Here is a 16,875-nt window from a genome sequence, read left to right as displayed (position 1 = left end):
ACCACACTTCTATAAGCAAGGACTGGGGATCGTGCTGAAACTGCGACCTTTCTCGCAGATACCCACGTTATTAACGTATATTCACTGATAGCCATGTCTTTATCCGCTTCACAGCTTCTGGTTTGAAACACAAGTGATGTTTTACAAATAAATAGTTTTTATTCCCATCGAAAATAGAGATAGAAATAATACCCAGTTTCTTTAATGTATGCATTACAAAATATCTGACAACAAATATATGTATCTAATAATCCAGAATTTAGGAAAATAGAACAAAGTTGAGCACAACCACCAGAACGACGACAAGCGAGTTCAAATATATCACCGATGACGATGTCTCGGCCAGCATGCCGCTAACGTTGTCCCACGTGCCGTTGTGGGGTGATGGAGTGACGTCGACGATTTTGCACATCACCTGGTACAAGTCTGTGACCCTTAAGGGGACAGTCACCTCGTTCTTACGGAACGCTGAAATAAAAAGTCAGGAACATAAAAAATAATCATCATCAAATCATCGTCGTCTTCATCATCGTCATCATCTGTATGTCACCCATCCCACTATTGTAGAAATCCTTCGCAAATTTGGTGAATATGGATTTCCCATATTGTATTGATTGTATGTATTGATATAGTAACGAATGTTTGTTATACAGGAAGACTGAGCTGTGTAATGTGATGATTGTAGAGCGTCTCGTGCCGAAATTAATTGGTGCTCATGACATTAACCACTTGTTCGCATGGCCCCAATTTGATAATTGATTATCAATAATTGATTATCACACAGACTGAGCAGTGCTGACCGCCATGTAAAATAAGAACATTCACTTTTTTCCTGCTTTGAACCTACATTATCTATATCCTTAACTGTAAAACATATTCCACTATTCGGTTCAACGTATATATTTATTTGGATACAGAAATTCGTTATCTCACTCAGGTTGTGCTCTTGCATAATGATCATATTGATTGAGAGGGAACACATACACATGTTCAACGTATCATTCACGCACCTGGTCCAGTTGCTATAAATATGCCCCTCATATCTGGTTCAGTGTTGTCGTATCCATGTGTGCCCTGAAGGGGAGTCATAGTAGCAGAGGAGGCAGGGAAATGGGGGTATTTAGGCTGGAAGATAAAAATGAGCATATTCACGGCACCTACCTTATAACACATACGGAGAATTAGTTCTATAACATGTAGATTGTAAAATCTTTCATTTCCATGCCTATCTTCTTCACAGTTCATGGTACTTTTCGGATATGTAGTTCGAATAGATTTTTATTCTTTCTAATCAAAAATAGTGTTAAAGAATTAGGTTTAATGTATATTGACATAGGATTTTAGTAAAGATCTGAGGAGGTCCTATCACAAATGACACATAAGCCACGATTCGACCACTGAAGTGTCAGGATAAAGCAAATAATGAATTGATAACTCACAATGAGAATGGTCCACCCCAGGTCCGCTACTGCCAGCAGAGGTGGAGTGAGTCGACCGTTCTTTAAATACCATCTTTCTGGAATGTCTTCTTTCTTGTAAACTTTCAGGTGCTCGGAGATCCCAGAGAGCCTTTCATACAGCTGGACATCGCATAATAAATACACATTACTGTAGAGAAAATAAGGGTCACAAGGCATGGGGCACAGTACACAATTCACTTTATCATGGTCAGACTCGCTGACTTACATGAATACTTGCAATGATGGTGTGCGAATAATAAGTTATTTGCTTTTAACGCCTTAGTTGACTGCTCCACTGATTTTATTGTAACGATCCTCGGCAGGTGGATACGCTGACACCCAATCAGCCAAGTTACGGTGCCTGACCAACCGATCCACAAAGGGGCCATACGGCAAACATAGATAGATGGGATCTATTGCGACCCTTCATGTTGTAGTCGTTTGTGTCTGAAAAACTTCCTTTCCACTATCTACCTACACGCACCTGCTCCAGCCTCCCAGGTCGAGGCCATATCAAGACAGGGGTCCCGCTGTCCATAGTGATGAGGACGTCTTCTGGACTCAGCTCCCTGGTCAAATCTATAGTCCTTGTAGGAGAAATGGAGGTCATACCGTGATCAGACGCAATCATGACATTGACCTTGTCAGTCAGACCACGTCGGTCAAGGTCGTCCACTAGGAAGGCGAGTTGAGCATCAAGGTCACGTAAAAAGCCCATCACTAACAAACTGTAAGGTCCACTTCGATGTCCGTACTTGTCTGCCAACTCGTAATAAATACCTGCAAACACAGAATACGTGTCAGTGACATTTGCGTAAGTTTAATGACGTAATACACTTTGATAAAGGCGAATCTTTAGGCCCTATAGTTGACGTAAAGAGCGATGTGAACAATGTTTACAGTTACATCGGAGCATCTCATCTTGATGAAGGAGCACGGAAGGATATTGACATGGAAGGGGACGCAGGTGTCCGATGTGTATCTCACGTGGCTGACAAAAATGGAGACAGAAACTGTGCGACGTTAATATTCAGACCCATTTTCATAAATTTATGGCGTGCCAGAAGATTAAGTGCTACGTTGATACCGAGCCAACTTACCCCATTGGCGAGGGGAATATTGCTGAGTGCGACATTTAACAACAACCGAACCTGCAAAATCTGCCTTGTCCTCCTCAAGCTTATTCAGTGCGTCTGTAATGGCGCCAAGTGTGTCGTCGATGGTGGGGGGCCTGTTTGGGTACTTCTGGCACTGGGTAGGACGAAGTCCCCGGATCTCAACCTCACAGCCGCACCAGTAGTACATGTAAGTCCTCTTACCCTGGAGCAAAAAAATGGATATATGTGGGAGGGAATACTGTGTAAAATTCGCCATTATTTGGGATGATGTAGAACCGGAATGAGGACAGACCAAAGGGTTATGTTCTACATCCGAAACATGTCATTAAAACAAAATATCTTTTGTTGATGTTTAATTTAATCAACGGAATTTCGAGCAGCAAACAGTCGACAAAACCTTGCAGACATGCGTAGACGATGGTGTTCTACCCTAGCTGTGTACCAACCTGTCTTGTCGCAGTGGTCATGGCGTTCTACACCCTCGCTGTTCTATACACACTCGCTGTTCTACATCCTCATCTGTCCTGCTGCAGGGATCATGGTGTTCTACACCCTCGCTGTTCCATATACCCTCGCTGTACTGCACACCCTCATCTGTCTTGTTGCAGTGAACATGACGTTCTACATGCTCGCTGTTCTATACACTCTCGCTGTTCTACACCCTTACCTGTTTTGCTGTAGTGATTAAGGTTTCCTACACGCTCGCTCTTCTACACCCTCGCTGTTCACACATCCTAGCCCGCTCTTCCACATCCTCACCTGTTTTGTTGCAGTGATCATGGTGTTCTACACCCTCGCTGTGTACCCACCTGTCGCGTTGCAGTGATCCAGAAAGGGTCTCCACCATCCCACCAATGTGCGTTGTACTGGTCCGGGTTAGTGCCGATAAGAAATGACTCGTTCCTCACGATATCATACATGTAGTTGCCGACCATGCCGTGACTCTCACAATGAAGGCCTGTTGGGGAATTATTGCATATATCTTATAAAACCTTTCAAATTATCAAGGCATCGTTTACACATCACTGTCAACACACAGGTTCGGGTGATGTTTTCTCTTTCATATGCAACATATACATGTGATAATCTATCACAATGTTTCAGAGACTAAACGTTAGTGTGCTGGTGCTGGTAAATGTTAGTAAAGGCGGCGATATTCAGTGGAAACCGCCTAAGTATATATCCGCAGTTCCGTTACCAAATATAAACTCAATGAGAACTGTGTACGTGGCCTTAAAGGAAGGCCTGCTCGATCTCCAGATAGTACTGCCATAAATCCGCAAGACAAAACCGTTGTATAACAATTAAACACTCACGTCACGTAAACTAATACCAGTGAACAGACTAACGTGCATGCATAATACAAGTTTGCTGTTTACTCAAGTCAAGTTTATACACTTTACAATTCGTTTACTTAAACAAATGACTTTAAACAAATATTAAATGAAACGTACACAACCAAAACGAATATTCTGTTTAAAGTAATGTTGCAAATATGAACAAAATATGGTAAAAAGTGCAACACATTGCGCCTAATTGCTATCTTTCTGGCACCAACGTATTGTGTTCCTACATAGCCTTTAGAGAGATTAAAATGTAAATTTGAAATGGAGGCTATTGCATTTTAGTAACTTGCAGATATGTCATCCATATAAAAGGTTGTCCTGACACAAATGACAGGGAATATTATATAGATAGTATCAGTAATGTATGTATGTTTACATTGGTGACTATGATATTCGATGGTAACGGTGTTTACCAATATAGTATAACCTTAGTTTTCAACAAGATTCATATTTTTTGTGTTATCTGTCACGTGGGACAGAAGTACTCTATACGAACAAACACAGTATATAACACCGAGATCGCACGCCGTCAGTCCTCGGTATGATTCATTTGTCATGAGTGTGTCACGATACTGACGTCATGTCACTATCGTATCCAAACTAAACAACAAGATACTCTTGATATACACCATTCGCGTGTCTGGTCAAGATTCCAATAATATCGTTCGACATCGTATAATTTCAACCTTGCGGCATTCAACAATAACCAATCAAGGGAACAACCTTCCTGCTTTGAACTGAAGATTGGAATTAAAATGATCCACTGTATGATAAGTTGATAATGAGTGATAAAGAGCTGCTGCACTAACTTTGAATGAGGGTGAAAACCATACACAACCTGTGAATGAGCGAGTGAGTTGGGGTTGAAGAAGCAGGGAAGAAGAAAAGGGAGAAGACGAAAAGGGCTCCGCATATTTTGGGGGATCGAATCCGGGGCAGTCGACGAACAAAATGCTCACACCACGTGCACTAATTCTAGTATCGTACCAAATAGGACAGTATGACTTAAATAATGGCGATGTATCAAAAAGCGACTCACCACATTACAAGCAAGAAGTGATGGACGCTTAGTTAACGCAACCACAGTGTAAGATGTCACTTAAGGGATCAACTTGCATAGAAATACGTTGCCCGCCAATGTACCTGTCTCTTTAAACAAGGAATGATCATTTCTGTTATAGTAATACATAGCGGTTGCTGTCAGTTTACTTGCAATACAGTTGACCTACATGTATATGTGCAGGTCATTACGTTAGAACTAAGAAAATATAACACATTTAATATGAGACACACTTTCTCAGTAACGTATAGATTTTAGTATTTATGTTGGTTTGAGTCCCATCCGGGATTCGAACTCACACCCTTAGGCACCGAATAGCCAGCACACAAAGTCAGCCATCGAACTCACCCGCCCACCGCAGCTTCCACAAAAATGGACATCGGCCAACTGGTACGATAGTGAAGACCACGGACTTTGTGCTCAGAGAAAGCGTAATCCCCAATATAGCTTGTGTTACATTTCTAAATGTCGTTGAGTTCGATCTACTATTGTGTCCACCCGGGAAGGTCCCGGGGTAGAATAGACCTTCAGAAACCCATGCTTGCCATAAAAGGCGACTATGCTTGTCGTAAGAGGCGACTAACGGGATCGGGTGGTCAGGCTCGGTTGACACATGTCATCGGTTCCCAATTGCGCAGATCGATGTTCATGTTGTTGATCACTGAATTGTCTGGTACAGACTCGATTATTTATAGACCGCCGCCATGGAATATTGCTGAGTGTGGCGTAAATCTAAACTCACTAAATCACTCACTCACGCACTCGTAAGAAAATATGGTAATTAGTAATAGATATATACCGGAAGTAGCAAGTGGGATGGGAAAGAATGCTCTGTCTCTATTCAAAACCTATTCCATCATGTATACAGACTTTCGTCTTGATAGTACCTCGCACGGCTGAAACGATATGATATATGATAGATATGAATAACTGTCTGTAAGGCAGCAGCCTATCTCCTACAATGTGAAACAGATAAGATGCAAGACATAAACGCTTCTTTCTTCACCCTGTATCAACACAGGATTTAAACTTATAACTAAAACAGCTGTTTGTTGGCAGAAAGAACGCGGAAATGACAGCGTGGATGGAAAAACGCTAGCGTTTTACATCTGGGCGATAAAGTTGAGCAGAGTTGGGTGCCATCTCTCTGCAAGATAGAATAACACTATGATTATGGTTCATGCGTCCGATATAGAATCAAGTCGGTGGGTCCCGACTAGCAAGAAGTATTTCTGTAATAGCTACTGTTACTGGAGCCTTCACACTATGCAAAAATACAATCTGAGACCCAAGGACCTGTTCAACCGACAGTGATCAAAGATTACCTGTTTGAAAATGATTGGATCTCGAACTGCAGGCGCGACTGGAAAAACGATAACATGGTTAGTGCATTTCCAAAGTTTAAAAAAAACACTGACAACCAGGTTTATTTTTGTTTGTGCGTGCGTTAGAAAGTAACGTCGCTGGCAGTTATGGGCAGAGGGCATCATGATAACGTTTGTTCTCAGAAGACAGAGAGTTATATAAACGCGTTATGGGGAAATGATTGTGGGCTGGGTTCTGGTTTTCAGCAAAACAGGATAATATAATCTACCAAGTTTTTTATCCTTCATCCACAGTCTCTTATAGCAGTAGTAGTGAGTGAGGTCTTACGCCATGTATAGCAAATTAATATTCCTGCAATATAACGGCGGGGAGCACCAGGGATGGGCTTCACACCATTGTACCCAACTGGGATACGATGACAAGTGTCAACTAAGTCATTGAGCCTGCCCACCCGATCCTGTTAGTTGCTTCTGTTGACAAGTATAGTTACTGAAGATCAATTCTAAATAACCAGCATCTTCACGGGTCTCTTCCATGATGATAACAGCAGAATCAGTTCCGACTGTTATGAGCATGTGAATTTAATCGCTGATAATGCAAAGTGTTCGCAGGATTAACTAGAGTTTCCTTCACACCGATTGTACTAGTCATAAACACATGTAGAGGCAAGTCAATTCCTTACCTAAACACAGGAACATACATGTGGCACAAGCCAATATAAGCAGCGACATCGTTGTCGGTATTTCCTCAAGTTACCGTTGGCATTATGAATTGGTTTTTGAAAAGAATATCACTGAAAAAACGTGGCTACCACCCAAAATGCCTGTTAGTGCCCGTAAACTGCTTCTGTGTCCGTATGTTAAACGTAATAAAGTGGATAACAGTAAATACCTGACCGCGTTATTTCCGTCTCAGGTGATGGAGGTAGCAATCAGTGACTGACAGACACGGGACGGGTCTAGCTACAGGTCATCATCGTTTGTCTTCTTTCCTGACTTGTCTGATAACATTTTCGGCGGCTCAAACATGATGGATTCAAGTCGTATTTTTCGTTTCGCTCACACATCCCAATCTTTACAGTAACCAGGTTAGAAGGTCTCCCACACAAAGAAGTGGAGTCGCACTGAGGTTAGTGAGATGTCCACGACAGTGTCTTTCCTCTTATGACGAATGAGCCAAATTTTACGCCTCTGTTACCAATAATCTAACAACTCTACAATACTTGGCGTGGGACACTGAAAATAGGCTGCAGACATTGCAACCATGCTAGGAACTCAACACAAGCTTATAACGTGACGGACGAAGAACCTCGGAAAGGAAACATTGTTAAATAAACGTTTCCAGTTTTCAAGATTCGAGCATAGAGTTGGTCATCAATCAAAATACCATTCTAGATGCAGTCTGCAAGGTTATACACACTCGAGAGATGCCAAACAGATCTGATCATATACGCAGCATAATCATTGCTCTGGCAACACCCCATTCTCATGTAAGGGCGGGGTTACTGTCCTTAAAGTATAATCATGCAATATAATGCAATAGACTTCCTTCATTTTCTCTTCCTACATATTCTAGACTTGCATGGGCTTTCTTAGATATATTTTTTCAGAGTCTGCATGACAGACTAGGGCTATCCATAAAGGTTATCATATGTGAAAACAGGTAAGACTCCATTCGCATCGGAAGCCATACGCTGGAAATAGAGAGATTTCCTTCACCAAGCGTTAGCCAGTACATCATCGTAAATGGCTTACAGGTCAGCGTCTGGCGTTATGCCTTGTTGCAAACAGGTAGCTTAAATGATAGGAAATTGGGATCTGATAGAAAAACGTTCAACGACACGAGTCTGTAATCAGGCAGAAGGGCGTGGAATGGTACAGACACCCACAGCCATCTGTCTGCTATTTATTAAGTGTATATCTAGGCGTACCTAATATACAATGACACAGTAGCACTTTGGGGAAATATTTTTGGTTAGCCGGTTCCGGCCCCGTAATACCACCTGTCCGCGGTCTCAGCGCCCTCTGTCCTCCTCCATCACAGGAGGTAGTGATGGGGAGAACCATCAACAGACTAGCGTTAATGGAGGCAAACAACTGTCTAGAGCGACAACTTAAACAATCACAGCAGAACGTTATTTATTGCACGGACCCGCCTTTTATAAAGGGAAAAAAGGGCGCTTTTTTAACCCGCAAACAGTTCCTTTTACAAGAATCAGCTTTGGCCTGTTTGCTTCCAAGGTACTGTATACGCCTCCAAACAACTGTCTAGAGCGACAACTTAAACAATCACAGCAGAACGTTATTTATTGCACGGACCCGCCTTTTATAAAGGGAAAAAAGGGCGCTTTTTTAACCCGCAAACAGTTCCTTTTACAAGAATCAGCTTTGGCCTGTTTGCTTCCAAGGTACTGTATACCGCACGATGCAAACAGTGAGTTGGACAAACAGCAAAGGTTAAGATACATGCACTTGAACAACGGATTAGCTCCATGACTCACAACAATGCACATAAAATTAAACCTATGTGGCTTTCTACACGTTCTAAGATATTTTCACAAACTATAACCACTGTGGCAAGCTAGGCGCTCTAAGACATTTCCCCGAAATATCATCACTGTAGCTAGCTACACGCTCTAAGAGATGTCCACAACATACAACCCCTGTGACTAGCTACACGTTCGGTATTTTCAAAAAAATATAACTTCTGTGACTAGATACACGTTCTAAGATATTCCGACCAAATATTACTACTGTGGATAGCCACACTTTTACAACATATATAAACTGAGGCCCAATCAGTTTTTTTGCGATGATAAAACAGAAAGAAGGCCTTCCTAAAAGCTCTACAAAAGTCCTTTCAGCAGGGCCTTGCCAGGTGCTGATAATTTAGCGATAGTGTTCATTACAAGCTGTATTTATTCGGAAAACTGGAACTTCAAGGGATGTCTTCTTACATCGATTGAATCAACAAAACAATGGGCTTTTCCTGTGATAAGTGTCGATATTTCACGCAGGGTCTAGAATCTTGTTTCGTTTATTCGCGTTAATGACAGCAGATTCATTAGTCTTGACAAATGGAGGACCACTGCACTGAGATTTCTATCAGATCTGGACACCTTCACGCAGAGATATGGCGCCTAGGAATTATAGTCTTACCCTACTCTCGTAGGAATTCCGACCACCCTTCATCGATTCTGTCCCAGGGCATCTAGCAGAGCACCGGGGTCTGGATCCGATCCCACGACAGGTGCTCGCTGTCCCGGGGGTGCTACCTTGCTCCCCTGTGGCTCCTCCGACGACTGCACGGGGTAAGATGATAGGTAGGTAAATAAACACTAACTATTCAGGATTATTGGAGGAAGAATGTTCAATGTTTAGAAAGGTCGGGAAAACAATATCCTTAGGCTCTGTGTTACTGATAGGGTCAAACGGTGACCACATTGACCATCGCTGCCTGGCGATAGATGCACGTGGAACACGTGCCACTATAATAAATGAGTTAAAGGTCGTAGACACAATATTTGGTGCTGGTTTTTCTTCAAATTACCTTTTGCATAGACCTTTCGTCTCTTTGTGTAAAATCGTCTTACACTTATTTTGATGTTATCTTATCCGTTGTGATATGTTTTATATTTTCGATGTTACCGTTGTTAGCTTCACACTAGTCTGTCTCGCAGTCCCTGAACCACATTTTCCTTACAACCAGCCCTTTCTGCTATGCTAAAATCCTATATGAAGCAAGTCTAGACTTCCCCAGGTTATCTGCATCTCCTAACTCAGTGAGGCCCTCTTCCATTTAAATGGGTTTATTTGATCTTATCTAAGTTGTATGTTCAGGGATTAAGATTTAGTATAGCTTCATACGTTTGATGGCTGGTTTTACGAAAATAGTTGCATCTGGTTCCAGGTTCCAGCGTTAATATGGACAATAAGTAACTGACACAAAGTTCAAAACGGCGTAAACCCTACTTACACACCCTTTCTATGACACTTTGTTTATCCGCTACTGTACGGTTTTCCTTAATCGTGTTTAATGCTTCACAGAACAGTTAATGAGTGTCATACTTTGGCAGTTCATTCCATATATCCAGGACACAAGCAAATTACTGAGAACCGAACACGCCAAAGGGTTTGAGGGAAATGCCCTGAGACATTCATTCCAAGGAAATGCACTGTCTGATTTGGCTGTTGCATGAACGATTAAATGTCTGCACACAAGTCACGACTGGCCTGACCTCTGTGGCCTTGGCACCTGCTAAACTCATGCTCTGTCACGCGTTACGTGATTAACATGTTCTCAAATATCAACAATGTTTATTCAGTCAACAAACATCAAGACTCTACGGCAATATTGTTTTGACATCGTATCATACATATATCTAGCTGAAGAAGGTTATCATCGAAATATTTAAGTTGAACTTGTCGCTGCAATGATCCGAATCCTACAATTGCGTTAGTCTAGTTCAGTATGCCAGAATTACGTCACGATGGGCGTTCCTCGAAAAGTACAGAGTCTGTTCCACATGGTGAGCTTTTGTGTTAACTTTAAGACAATGACAGCAAGCACATGTCCTTACTACAGTAAGATAGCAGCAAGAAAATTGCCCATGTAAGAACTGCATGGTAACAGATGCTGCGCTTAGTTGCAGCATGAGTGAGTTTACTTCTACGCTGCACTTAGCAACATTCCAGCTATATGGGGGCGGTCTGTAAATAATTGAGTCTGGACCAGACATTACAGTGATCAACAACATGAACATTGATCTACGCAACTGGGTTACGATGACATGTGTCAACCAAGTCAGCGAGCCTGACCACCCAATCCCGTTAGCCGCCTCTTACGACAAGCATAGTCGCCATTTGTGGCAGTCATGGGTTGCTGAAGACCTGCTCTTTCCCAGACCATAAGAACACGAACACTACTCTCGTAACAACGGTATGATAAACCAAGTCGCGAGTCTGACCACCCAATCCCGTTAGCCGCCTCTTACGACAAGCATAGTCGCCATTTGTGGCAGTCATGGGTTGCTGAAGACCTGCTCTTTCCCAGACCATAAGAACACGAACACTACTCTCGTAACAACTGTAAACCATGTGACCACATATCTGTTTCAATTCTTGTGTTATTACGTAATGATAATAACACGACGGTATGATAAAACACGACAACATCTACTACTGTCAGTGTATTAATCCATGAGAAGAATGGCAAGAATACATTACAAACGGTACTGGTGTCACTGTTCTTGTGTTACTACATTATGATAACACGAATACAATAATGATATTACTACATTATGATAATAACACGAATACAATAATGATATTACTACATTATGATAATAACACGAATACAATAATGATGTAATAACGCTTACATCTTTACGGCGACATATACTGAATAAAATAACGTAGGGAAATTAGTATTTTTATGTCTAATATATTATCAGTGGCTCAATGAATAAATACGTCATTATTCATGATTTAAAAATTTATCGCGAACTATTTGGGACCAGTATGCTTATGTTCAGTCTTTGGAGTACTACAGCTAGTATGCCAGTTTCGTTATGATTGGGGATATATATTATGATAGTATGAATATTGTCGTCCCAAGATGTGTACACACTGCTTAAAGTTTCAGTCTTTGCACACTACGATATGATAACACATACGCAGTTCTCACTACTATGGTCACTACTATGTATTACAAGGGGGTAAGCGCAGTAGCTGGAACAGTGAAACAAATGCATGTAAGGTACGTGATGAGCGTGAACTTAGAGCAACCCTCCGTGTTCTCGGTGTTTCATTTGAAGTGCATACCCCCTTGTAATACAAATCAGTAATACCGATTTGAAACTAGGATCGTTTGCTAACAACATTTACCCTCAGTGGAATAAAAGTCTGAGATTTAAATTTTCAAATGGCAAAGCAAAATTATGGATATTACCAATCTGAATTTCACTTTATCTGATTTACGTTTTCGCTTAACGTGAAACCCATAGGTAAGTTTTCACCACAAACAGACTTCATGTTCCGACACCGTATGACAGTGTGCTACTGCATTCATTACTGATGTGGCATCTCAGTGAGACAATACGTATGCTCTATGCTGTCAGATATATTGCCCTCACAGTCTCTCTGTTTGGTAACACGTTGTCATTGTGACACAACAGTTAGTAAGTGAGTTGAGTTTCACTCCGCACTCAACAATATTTCAGTTATATGGCGGCGGTCTGTAAATAATCGAGGCTGGACTAGACATTCCGGTGGTCAACAGCTTAAACATCGATCTGCACAACTGGGAACCGATGTCATGTGTCAACGAGGTCAGCGAGCCTGACCACCCGATCCCGTTAGTCACCTCTTACGAGAAGCATTGTCGCCTTTTATAGCAATTATGTGTTGCTGAAGGCCTATTCTATATGAACCTTCCCGGGTGGACACAATAGTAGATCGCACTCAAGTTTTCCATTTTATACAATACTATGATAACACTCACATTTGCCTTTATACAGTATTATGATAACACTCATATTTCCACGATGATACAATACTTTCCTTATGATGCATTTTTATGATAACACCCATGTTTTCCTCATGGTACAATTCTGGTATGATAACACACATTTCCCATACCATGGGATGATAATTTTCTCAATTTCCTTACCCTGCAGCTGGACTACGATAACACTCACATTTTCCGTATGATACATTATTATTGATAACACTCGCGAGTTCCTCTTGGTTTAATACTAGTATGATAACACTCACTTTTGCCATGACATTCACATTTTCCTGATGATGCTATGATATGATAACACATTTTTATCATAATATCATGGTATGATATCACACATTTTCCCTATGATATATGATTACCTACGAGTATGTTACCCTAGCGTGAAATTTCAGATTCGTCACGTGGTAAAGGCACGGGTGGCCCAGTTGAGAATCGTCATGTGTGAACTCTAAAAACTTAATAACGTCGGATCGAATTCCATGTAGACCTGAACATGTTTTTGAAGAGCTAAACGTCCAGAGACCGGCTTCCCTTTGGTCTCACCTCCCACATTCGGCCGAGACGTCGTGATGTAAATGGACGATACTCTGCAAAGTGGAGTCAATCCCAACTCATTCACTCATTTCTTGAACGGTTGTTGTATCAGTTCCACCTTTCCTCCCAACAACATTATGGTCGCTATCTACCTCTACCTAAATACCATACAATATCTGACATGCTACTGCTTGTATCGCATGAACCATTGTATGTGAACACGTGCCGAAAGTCGATATAATGCCATAACATTTAGATGGAATTCAAAACCAGGAATGTTCCAAGAATTCTCCAGGAGTCATGAGAGAGGGTCGGGGCGAGTTACGGGGCAGCTGGCACCAGTTGTCGGGAATGACTCGGATGATGCGGACGAGGGCTGCTTGGGGGAAAGGAAGTGATCACTTTTCAATGATTCAGTTATCCCATGTCTGGATCCCATATCCGAGTCACGTGACTCCGTTCCAGACGTCACCTGGTGTCTGGCCCAGGTAACCGATCTGAGTATTAACTGACATATCGCAAGGGCATCACATGTTGAACGAGGAGGTACAAGGCACCGATAAAATGTATTCTAACGTGCACCAAATGGTATCGTTTTATTTGTGACCTGGGAAATATAGATAGGCAAAGAGCCAGTTTCAAACGGAAAACACAATCCGTATATCATCATGTACCCAACAGCACAAAAGTGTATATTGTAATCTCCGGTAGGCAATGACGGAGGGTGATCTTCGCAGGAAGGTATATATATATATATATATATAAGTAGGGGTGCATATACCCTATGCAGTAATAGTAGATAAGAGAGTGTCTGCTGTGATATGGTAATAGTATATAAAGATCTCTCCCTGCACCCTGATGCAATGATAGTACGTACTGTAACGTCTCGTGTTTTCTGACACAGTAAAGCAGCAAGTCACGTACCTCACCTGTCAATGTTGGTAGTAACGTATCTCACATGTAGCTGTTGGTAGTAACGTATCTCACCTGTAGTTGTGGATAGTAACTTATCTCACCTGTCATTGTTGGTAGTAACGTATCTCACCTGTCAGCATTGGTAGTAAAGTATCTCACATGTAGGTGTTGGTAGTAACGTATCTAACATGTAGGTGTTGGTAGTAACGTATCTAACATATAGTTGTTTTTAGTAACGTATCGAACATGTAGTTGTTGGTAGTAACGTATCTCACCTGTCATTGTAGTAACGTGTGTCACCTGTACTAAGGAAGTAGTAAAGGTGATACAGTCTTTCCTGTCCTGATACAATCGTAACAAGTAGTAACTAGTGTCACCTGTCCTGATACAGTAATAGTAAATGTGATAAAGTCTCACCTGTCCTAATAAGTAATAACAGTTTGTAACGTGTCTCACCAGTCTTGATAAAGTAATAGTTAATGGAATAAAGTTTCACCTGGTTTGATTAATAACAGCAGGTACCAACGCGTCTTAGCTACCCTAATAAGTAATAACAGGTCGAAACGCGTCTCACCTGGCCTGATACAGTAATATCAGGTAATATCGTGTGTTACCTGTCCTGATAAGTAACAGCAGGTAGTAACGTGGCTAACCTGTCTTCAACAGTAATAACAGGTAGTAATGCGTCTCATCAGTTGCGATAAATAATAGATAGAAATACGTCTCATATGACCTTATGCCATAGTCGTTGGTGGTTACGTGTCTCACATATCCTGATATACTGTGCACATGTAGTTATGAGTCTCACCTGCAGTGGTTCAACAAAGTAGAGAGTATTGTGTCTCACCTGTCATTATGCTATAGTAGTTTGGGTAGGATGTTGTCGGAAAGTCGGGCTGTAAGTATTCGGCACGTACCCCAGTACGCATGATTCGGCGAAATCCATCCTCCCCGAAACCGTCGTAGTCCAGGTAGTCCCATCTCATGCCGTCCACCAACAACACTATGAGCTTCTGGGACTCGCATCGCAGGAGAGTGGGGAGACAGGCAGCGGTTAAGAAGAGTACGAGTGAGAGGCCCCGCGCCATGCTGGGCCGAGACTGGCCGGCTGCTGAGGAGTCGGGAGGAGGAATGAGCCTCGGTAGTCTTGGGCTCGCTTTAAAATCTATCTTGTGCTTGATCGAAATATAAACTCATCCTGTCGTTTAAAAAAACGTCTGTTTGCGTAGCAAGCTGGCTTAACGGGTTATATGTAACATTGAAATATAACTACAGGATGTGTGCTTTTCTGAACATGATCTTGTTTTTGTAAAAGGTCACAGGCGAGGTTTCTGCTCTGGAAATGTAATACAATCAGAGAATATTAAAACTCAAATATAAATGAGGAAGGTTGGGTACATATTAATGATTAATTATATTTCCCAAATATGGTTTTTAATGGTACTGTGTACGATCGATCAACAGAACACCACGAACACTTGACTATACGTTTCCACCTTTCTGTGTTCAAAGGCGGAATACCGATGGCAGATATTGTTAGACTATCAAGCAATGGTAGATATTGTTAGACGAACAAGCAATGGTAGATATTGTTAGACGAACAAGCAATGGTAGATATTGTTAGACGAACAAGCAATGATTTTGATAGGGTGAAAATCACTAACAGTTTAGCTATTTTTATAGAAGAAAGACCAATGGCACATTTGCCTAGAACAGCCAGTGGCAGACTGGGGTAGATGAACCGTCAGAAGTAGATATGGCTAGATGTACAACCATGGCAGTGTACATAAGGCTAGATATATAATCAATGGTAGTTGTTTGGTCACCTACGCAAAAATCTGTGGTCTTGCGTTCAGAGAATGGTCACAGAAATGTGGCACAACAAACCGTTTTGGGTGTCAGTGATGTACCGTTGTGCATTCAAATCCCGAGCACAGATTTTCAGTTGTTACGAGAGTGTGCTTTCTGTAATTTGTATTATCATTGATTAAGTGATAGTTATCATTGGGTCACAATGTTTAGAGTTTTGTGTGTGAATTGTGGGTCACTGTTCATATCATACATGTTCAATGGCAATAGTATTTTTTATCGACAAGCCTTCTTGATAGCGCTCCGGTTACTTGCCCTTGGCAATCTATTGTTTACTTCCTGTTCGAGAAAGTTCTAAGTGAATGACGAAACATCACGCTGTGCTGGAATGTTCCCGACACGGCGTCATGGTATATAAATGCTGGTTGGTGTGTAGAGGGATACACACGGGCTTACACCCGGAATTGCTGGAATTGTGTGCCTGTGTCTATCGCCGCCTGTTGGTCAACAACATCATATTCCAGATTGACACTTCTGTGCCTGACTGCTCACTGTAGAAACATTCTTCAGTTAGGATATCTGATCTCACTATAAAATGCCCAGATTCTGGTGTGTTGATATTATATATTTGTGACCCATAGCCTTATGTGTTGTGCATATGCAGTGTTTCTACAGCACCAAACACGAGTTCGGCAATCATTCATTAAGTAAATAGATTTCGTGCGACCACTGATCTTCCCCGTGACCTCTAATTCTAGTGAGTTTAACACCATCCAAACACTGTC

At 41.7% G+C, this 16,875-nt stretch overlaps 1 protein-coding gene across 1 annotated transcript; it reads right to left on the bottom strand.

The window, feature by feature from the left end:
• Window positions 1-186: 186 nt before the first annotated feature.
• On the bottom strand, window positions 187-15,396 carry LOC137298372 (glycerophosphocholine cholinephosphodiesterase ENPP6-like). Its single transcript, XM_067830594.1, has 7 exons — window positions 15,129-15,396; window positions 3,388-3,536; window positions 2,612-2,780; window positions 1,945-2,240; window positions 1,440-1,580; window positions 1,011-1,125; window positions 187-468 (listed from the first exon to the last, which is right to left on the bottom strand). Exons 1-7 carry the CDS (start codon window positions 15,367-15,369, stop codon window positions 260-262), a joined length of 1,320 nt encoding a protein of 439 aa, XP_067686695.1. The 5' UTR covers window positions 15,370-15,396; the 3' UTR covers window positions 187-259.
• Between the last annotated feature and the right edge of the window lie 1,479 nt (window positions 15,397-16,875).

Source organism: Haliotis asinina, chromosome 10 (assembly GCF_037392515.1).
Source record: "Haliotis asinina isolate JCU_RB_2024 chromosome 10, JCU_Hal_asi_v2, whole genome shotgun sequence".
Lineage (NCBI taxonomy): Eukaryota > Metazoa > Mollusca > Gastropoda > Lepetellida > Haliotidae > Haliotis > Haliotis asinina.
Note: the sequence above shows the minus strand (reverse complement) of the source record. Positions and strands in the feature narration are given on the sequence as shown.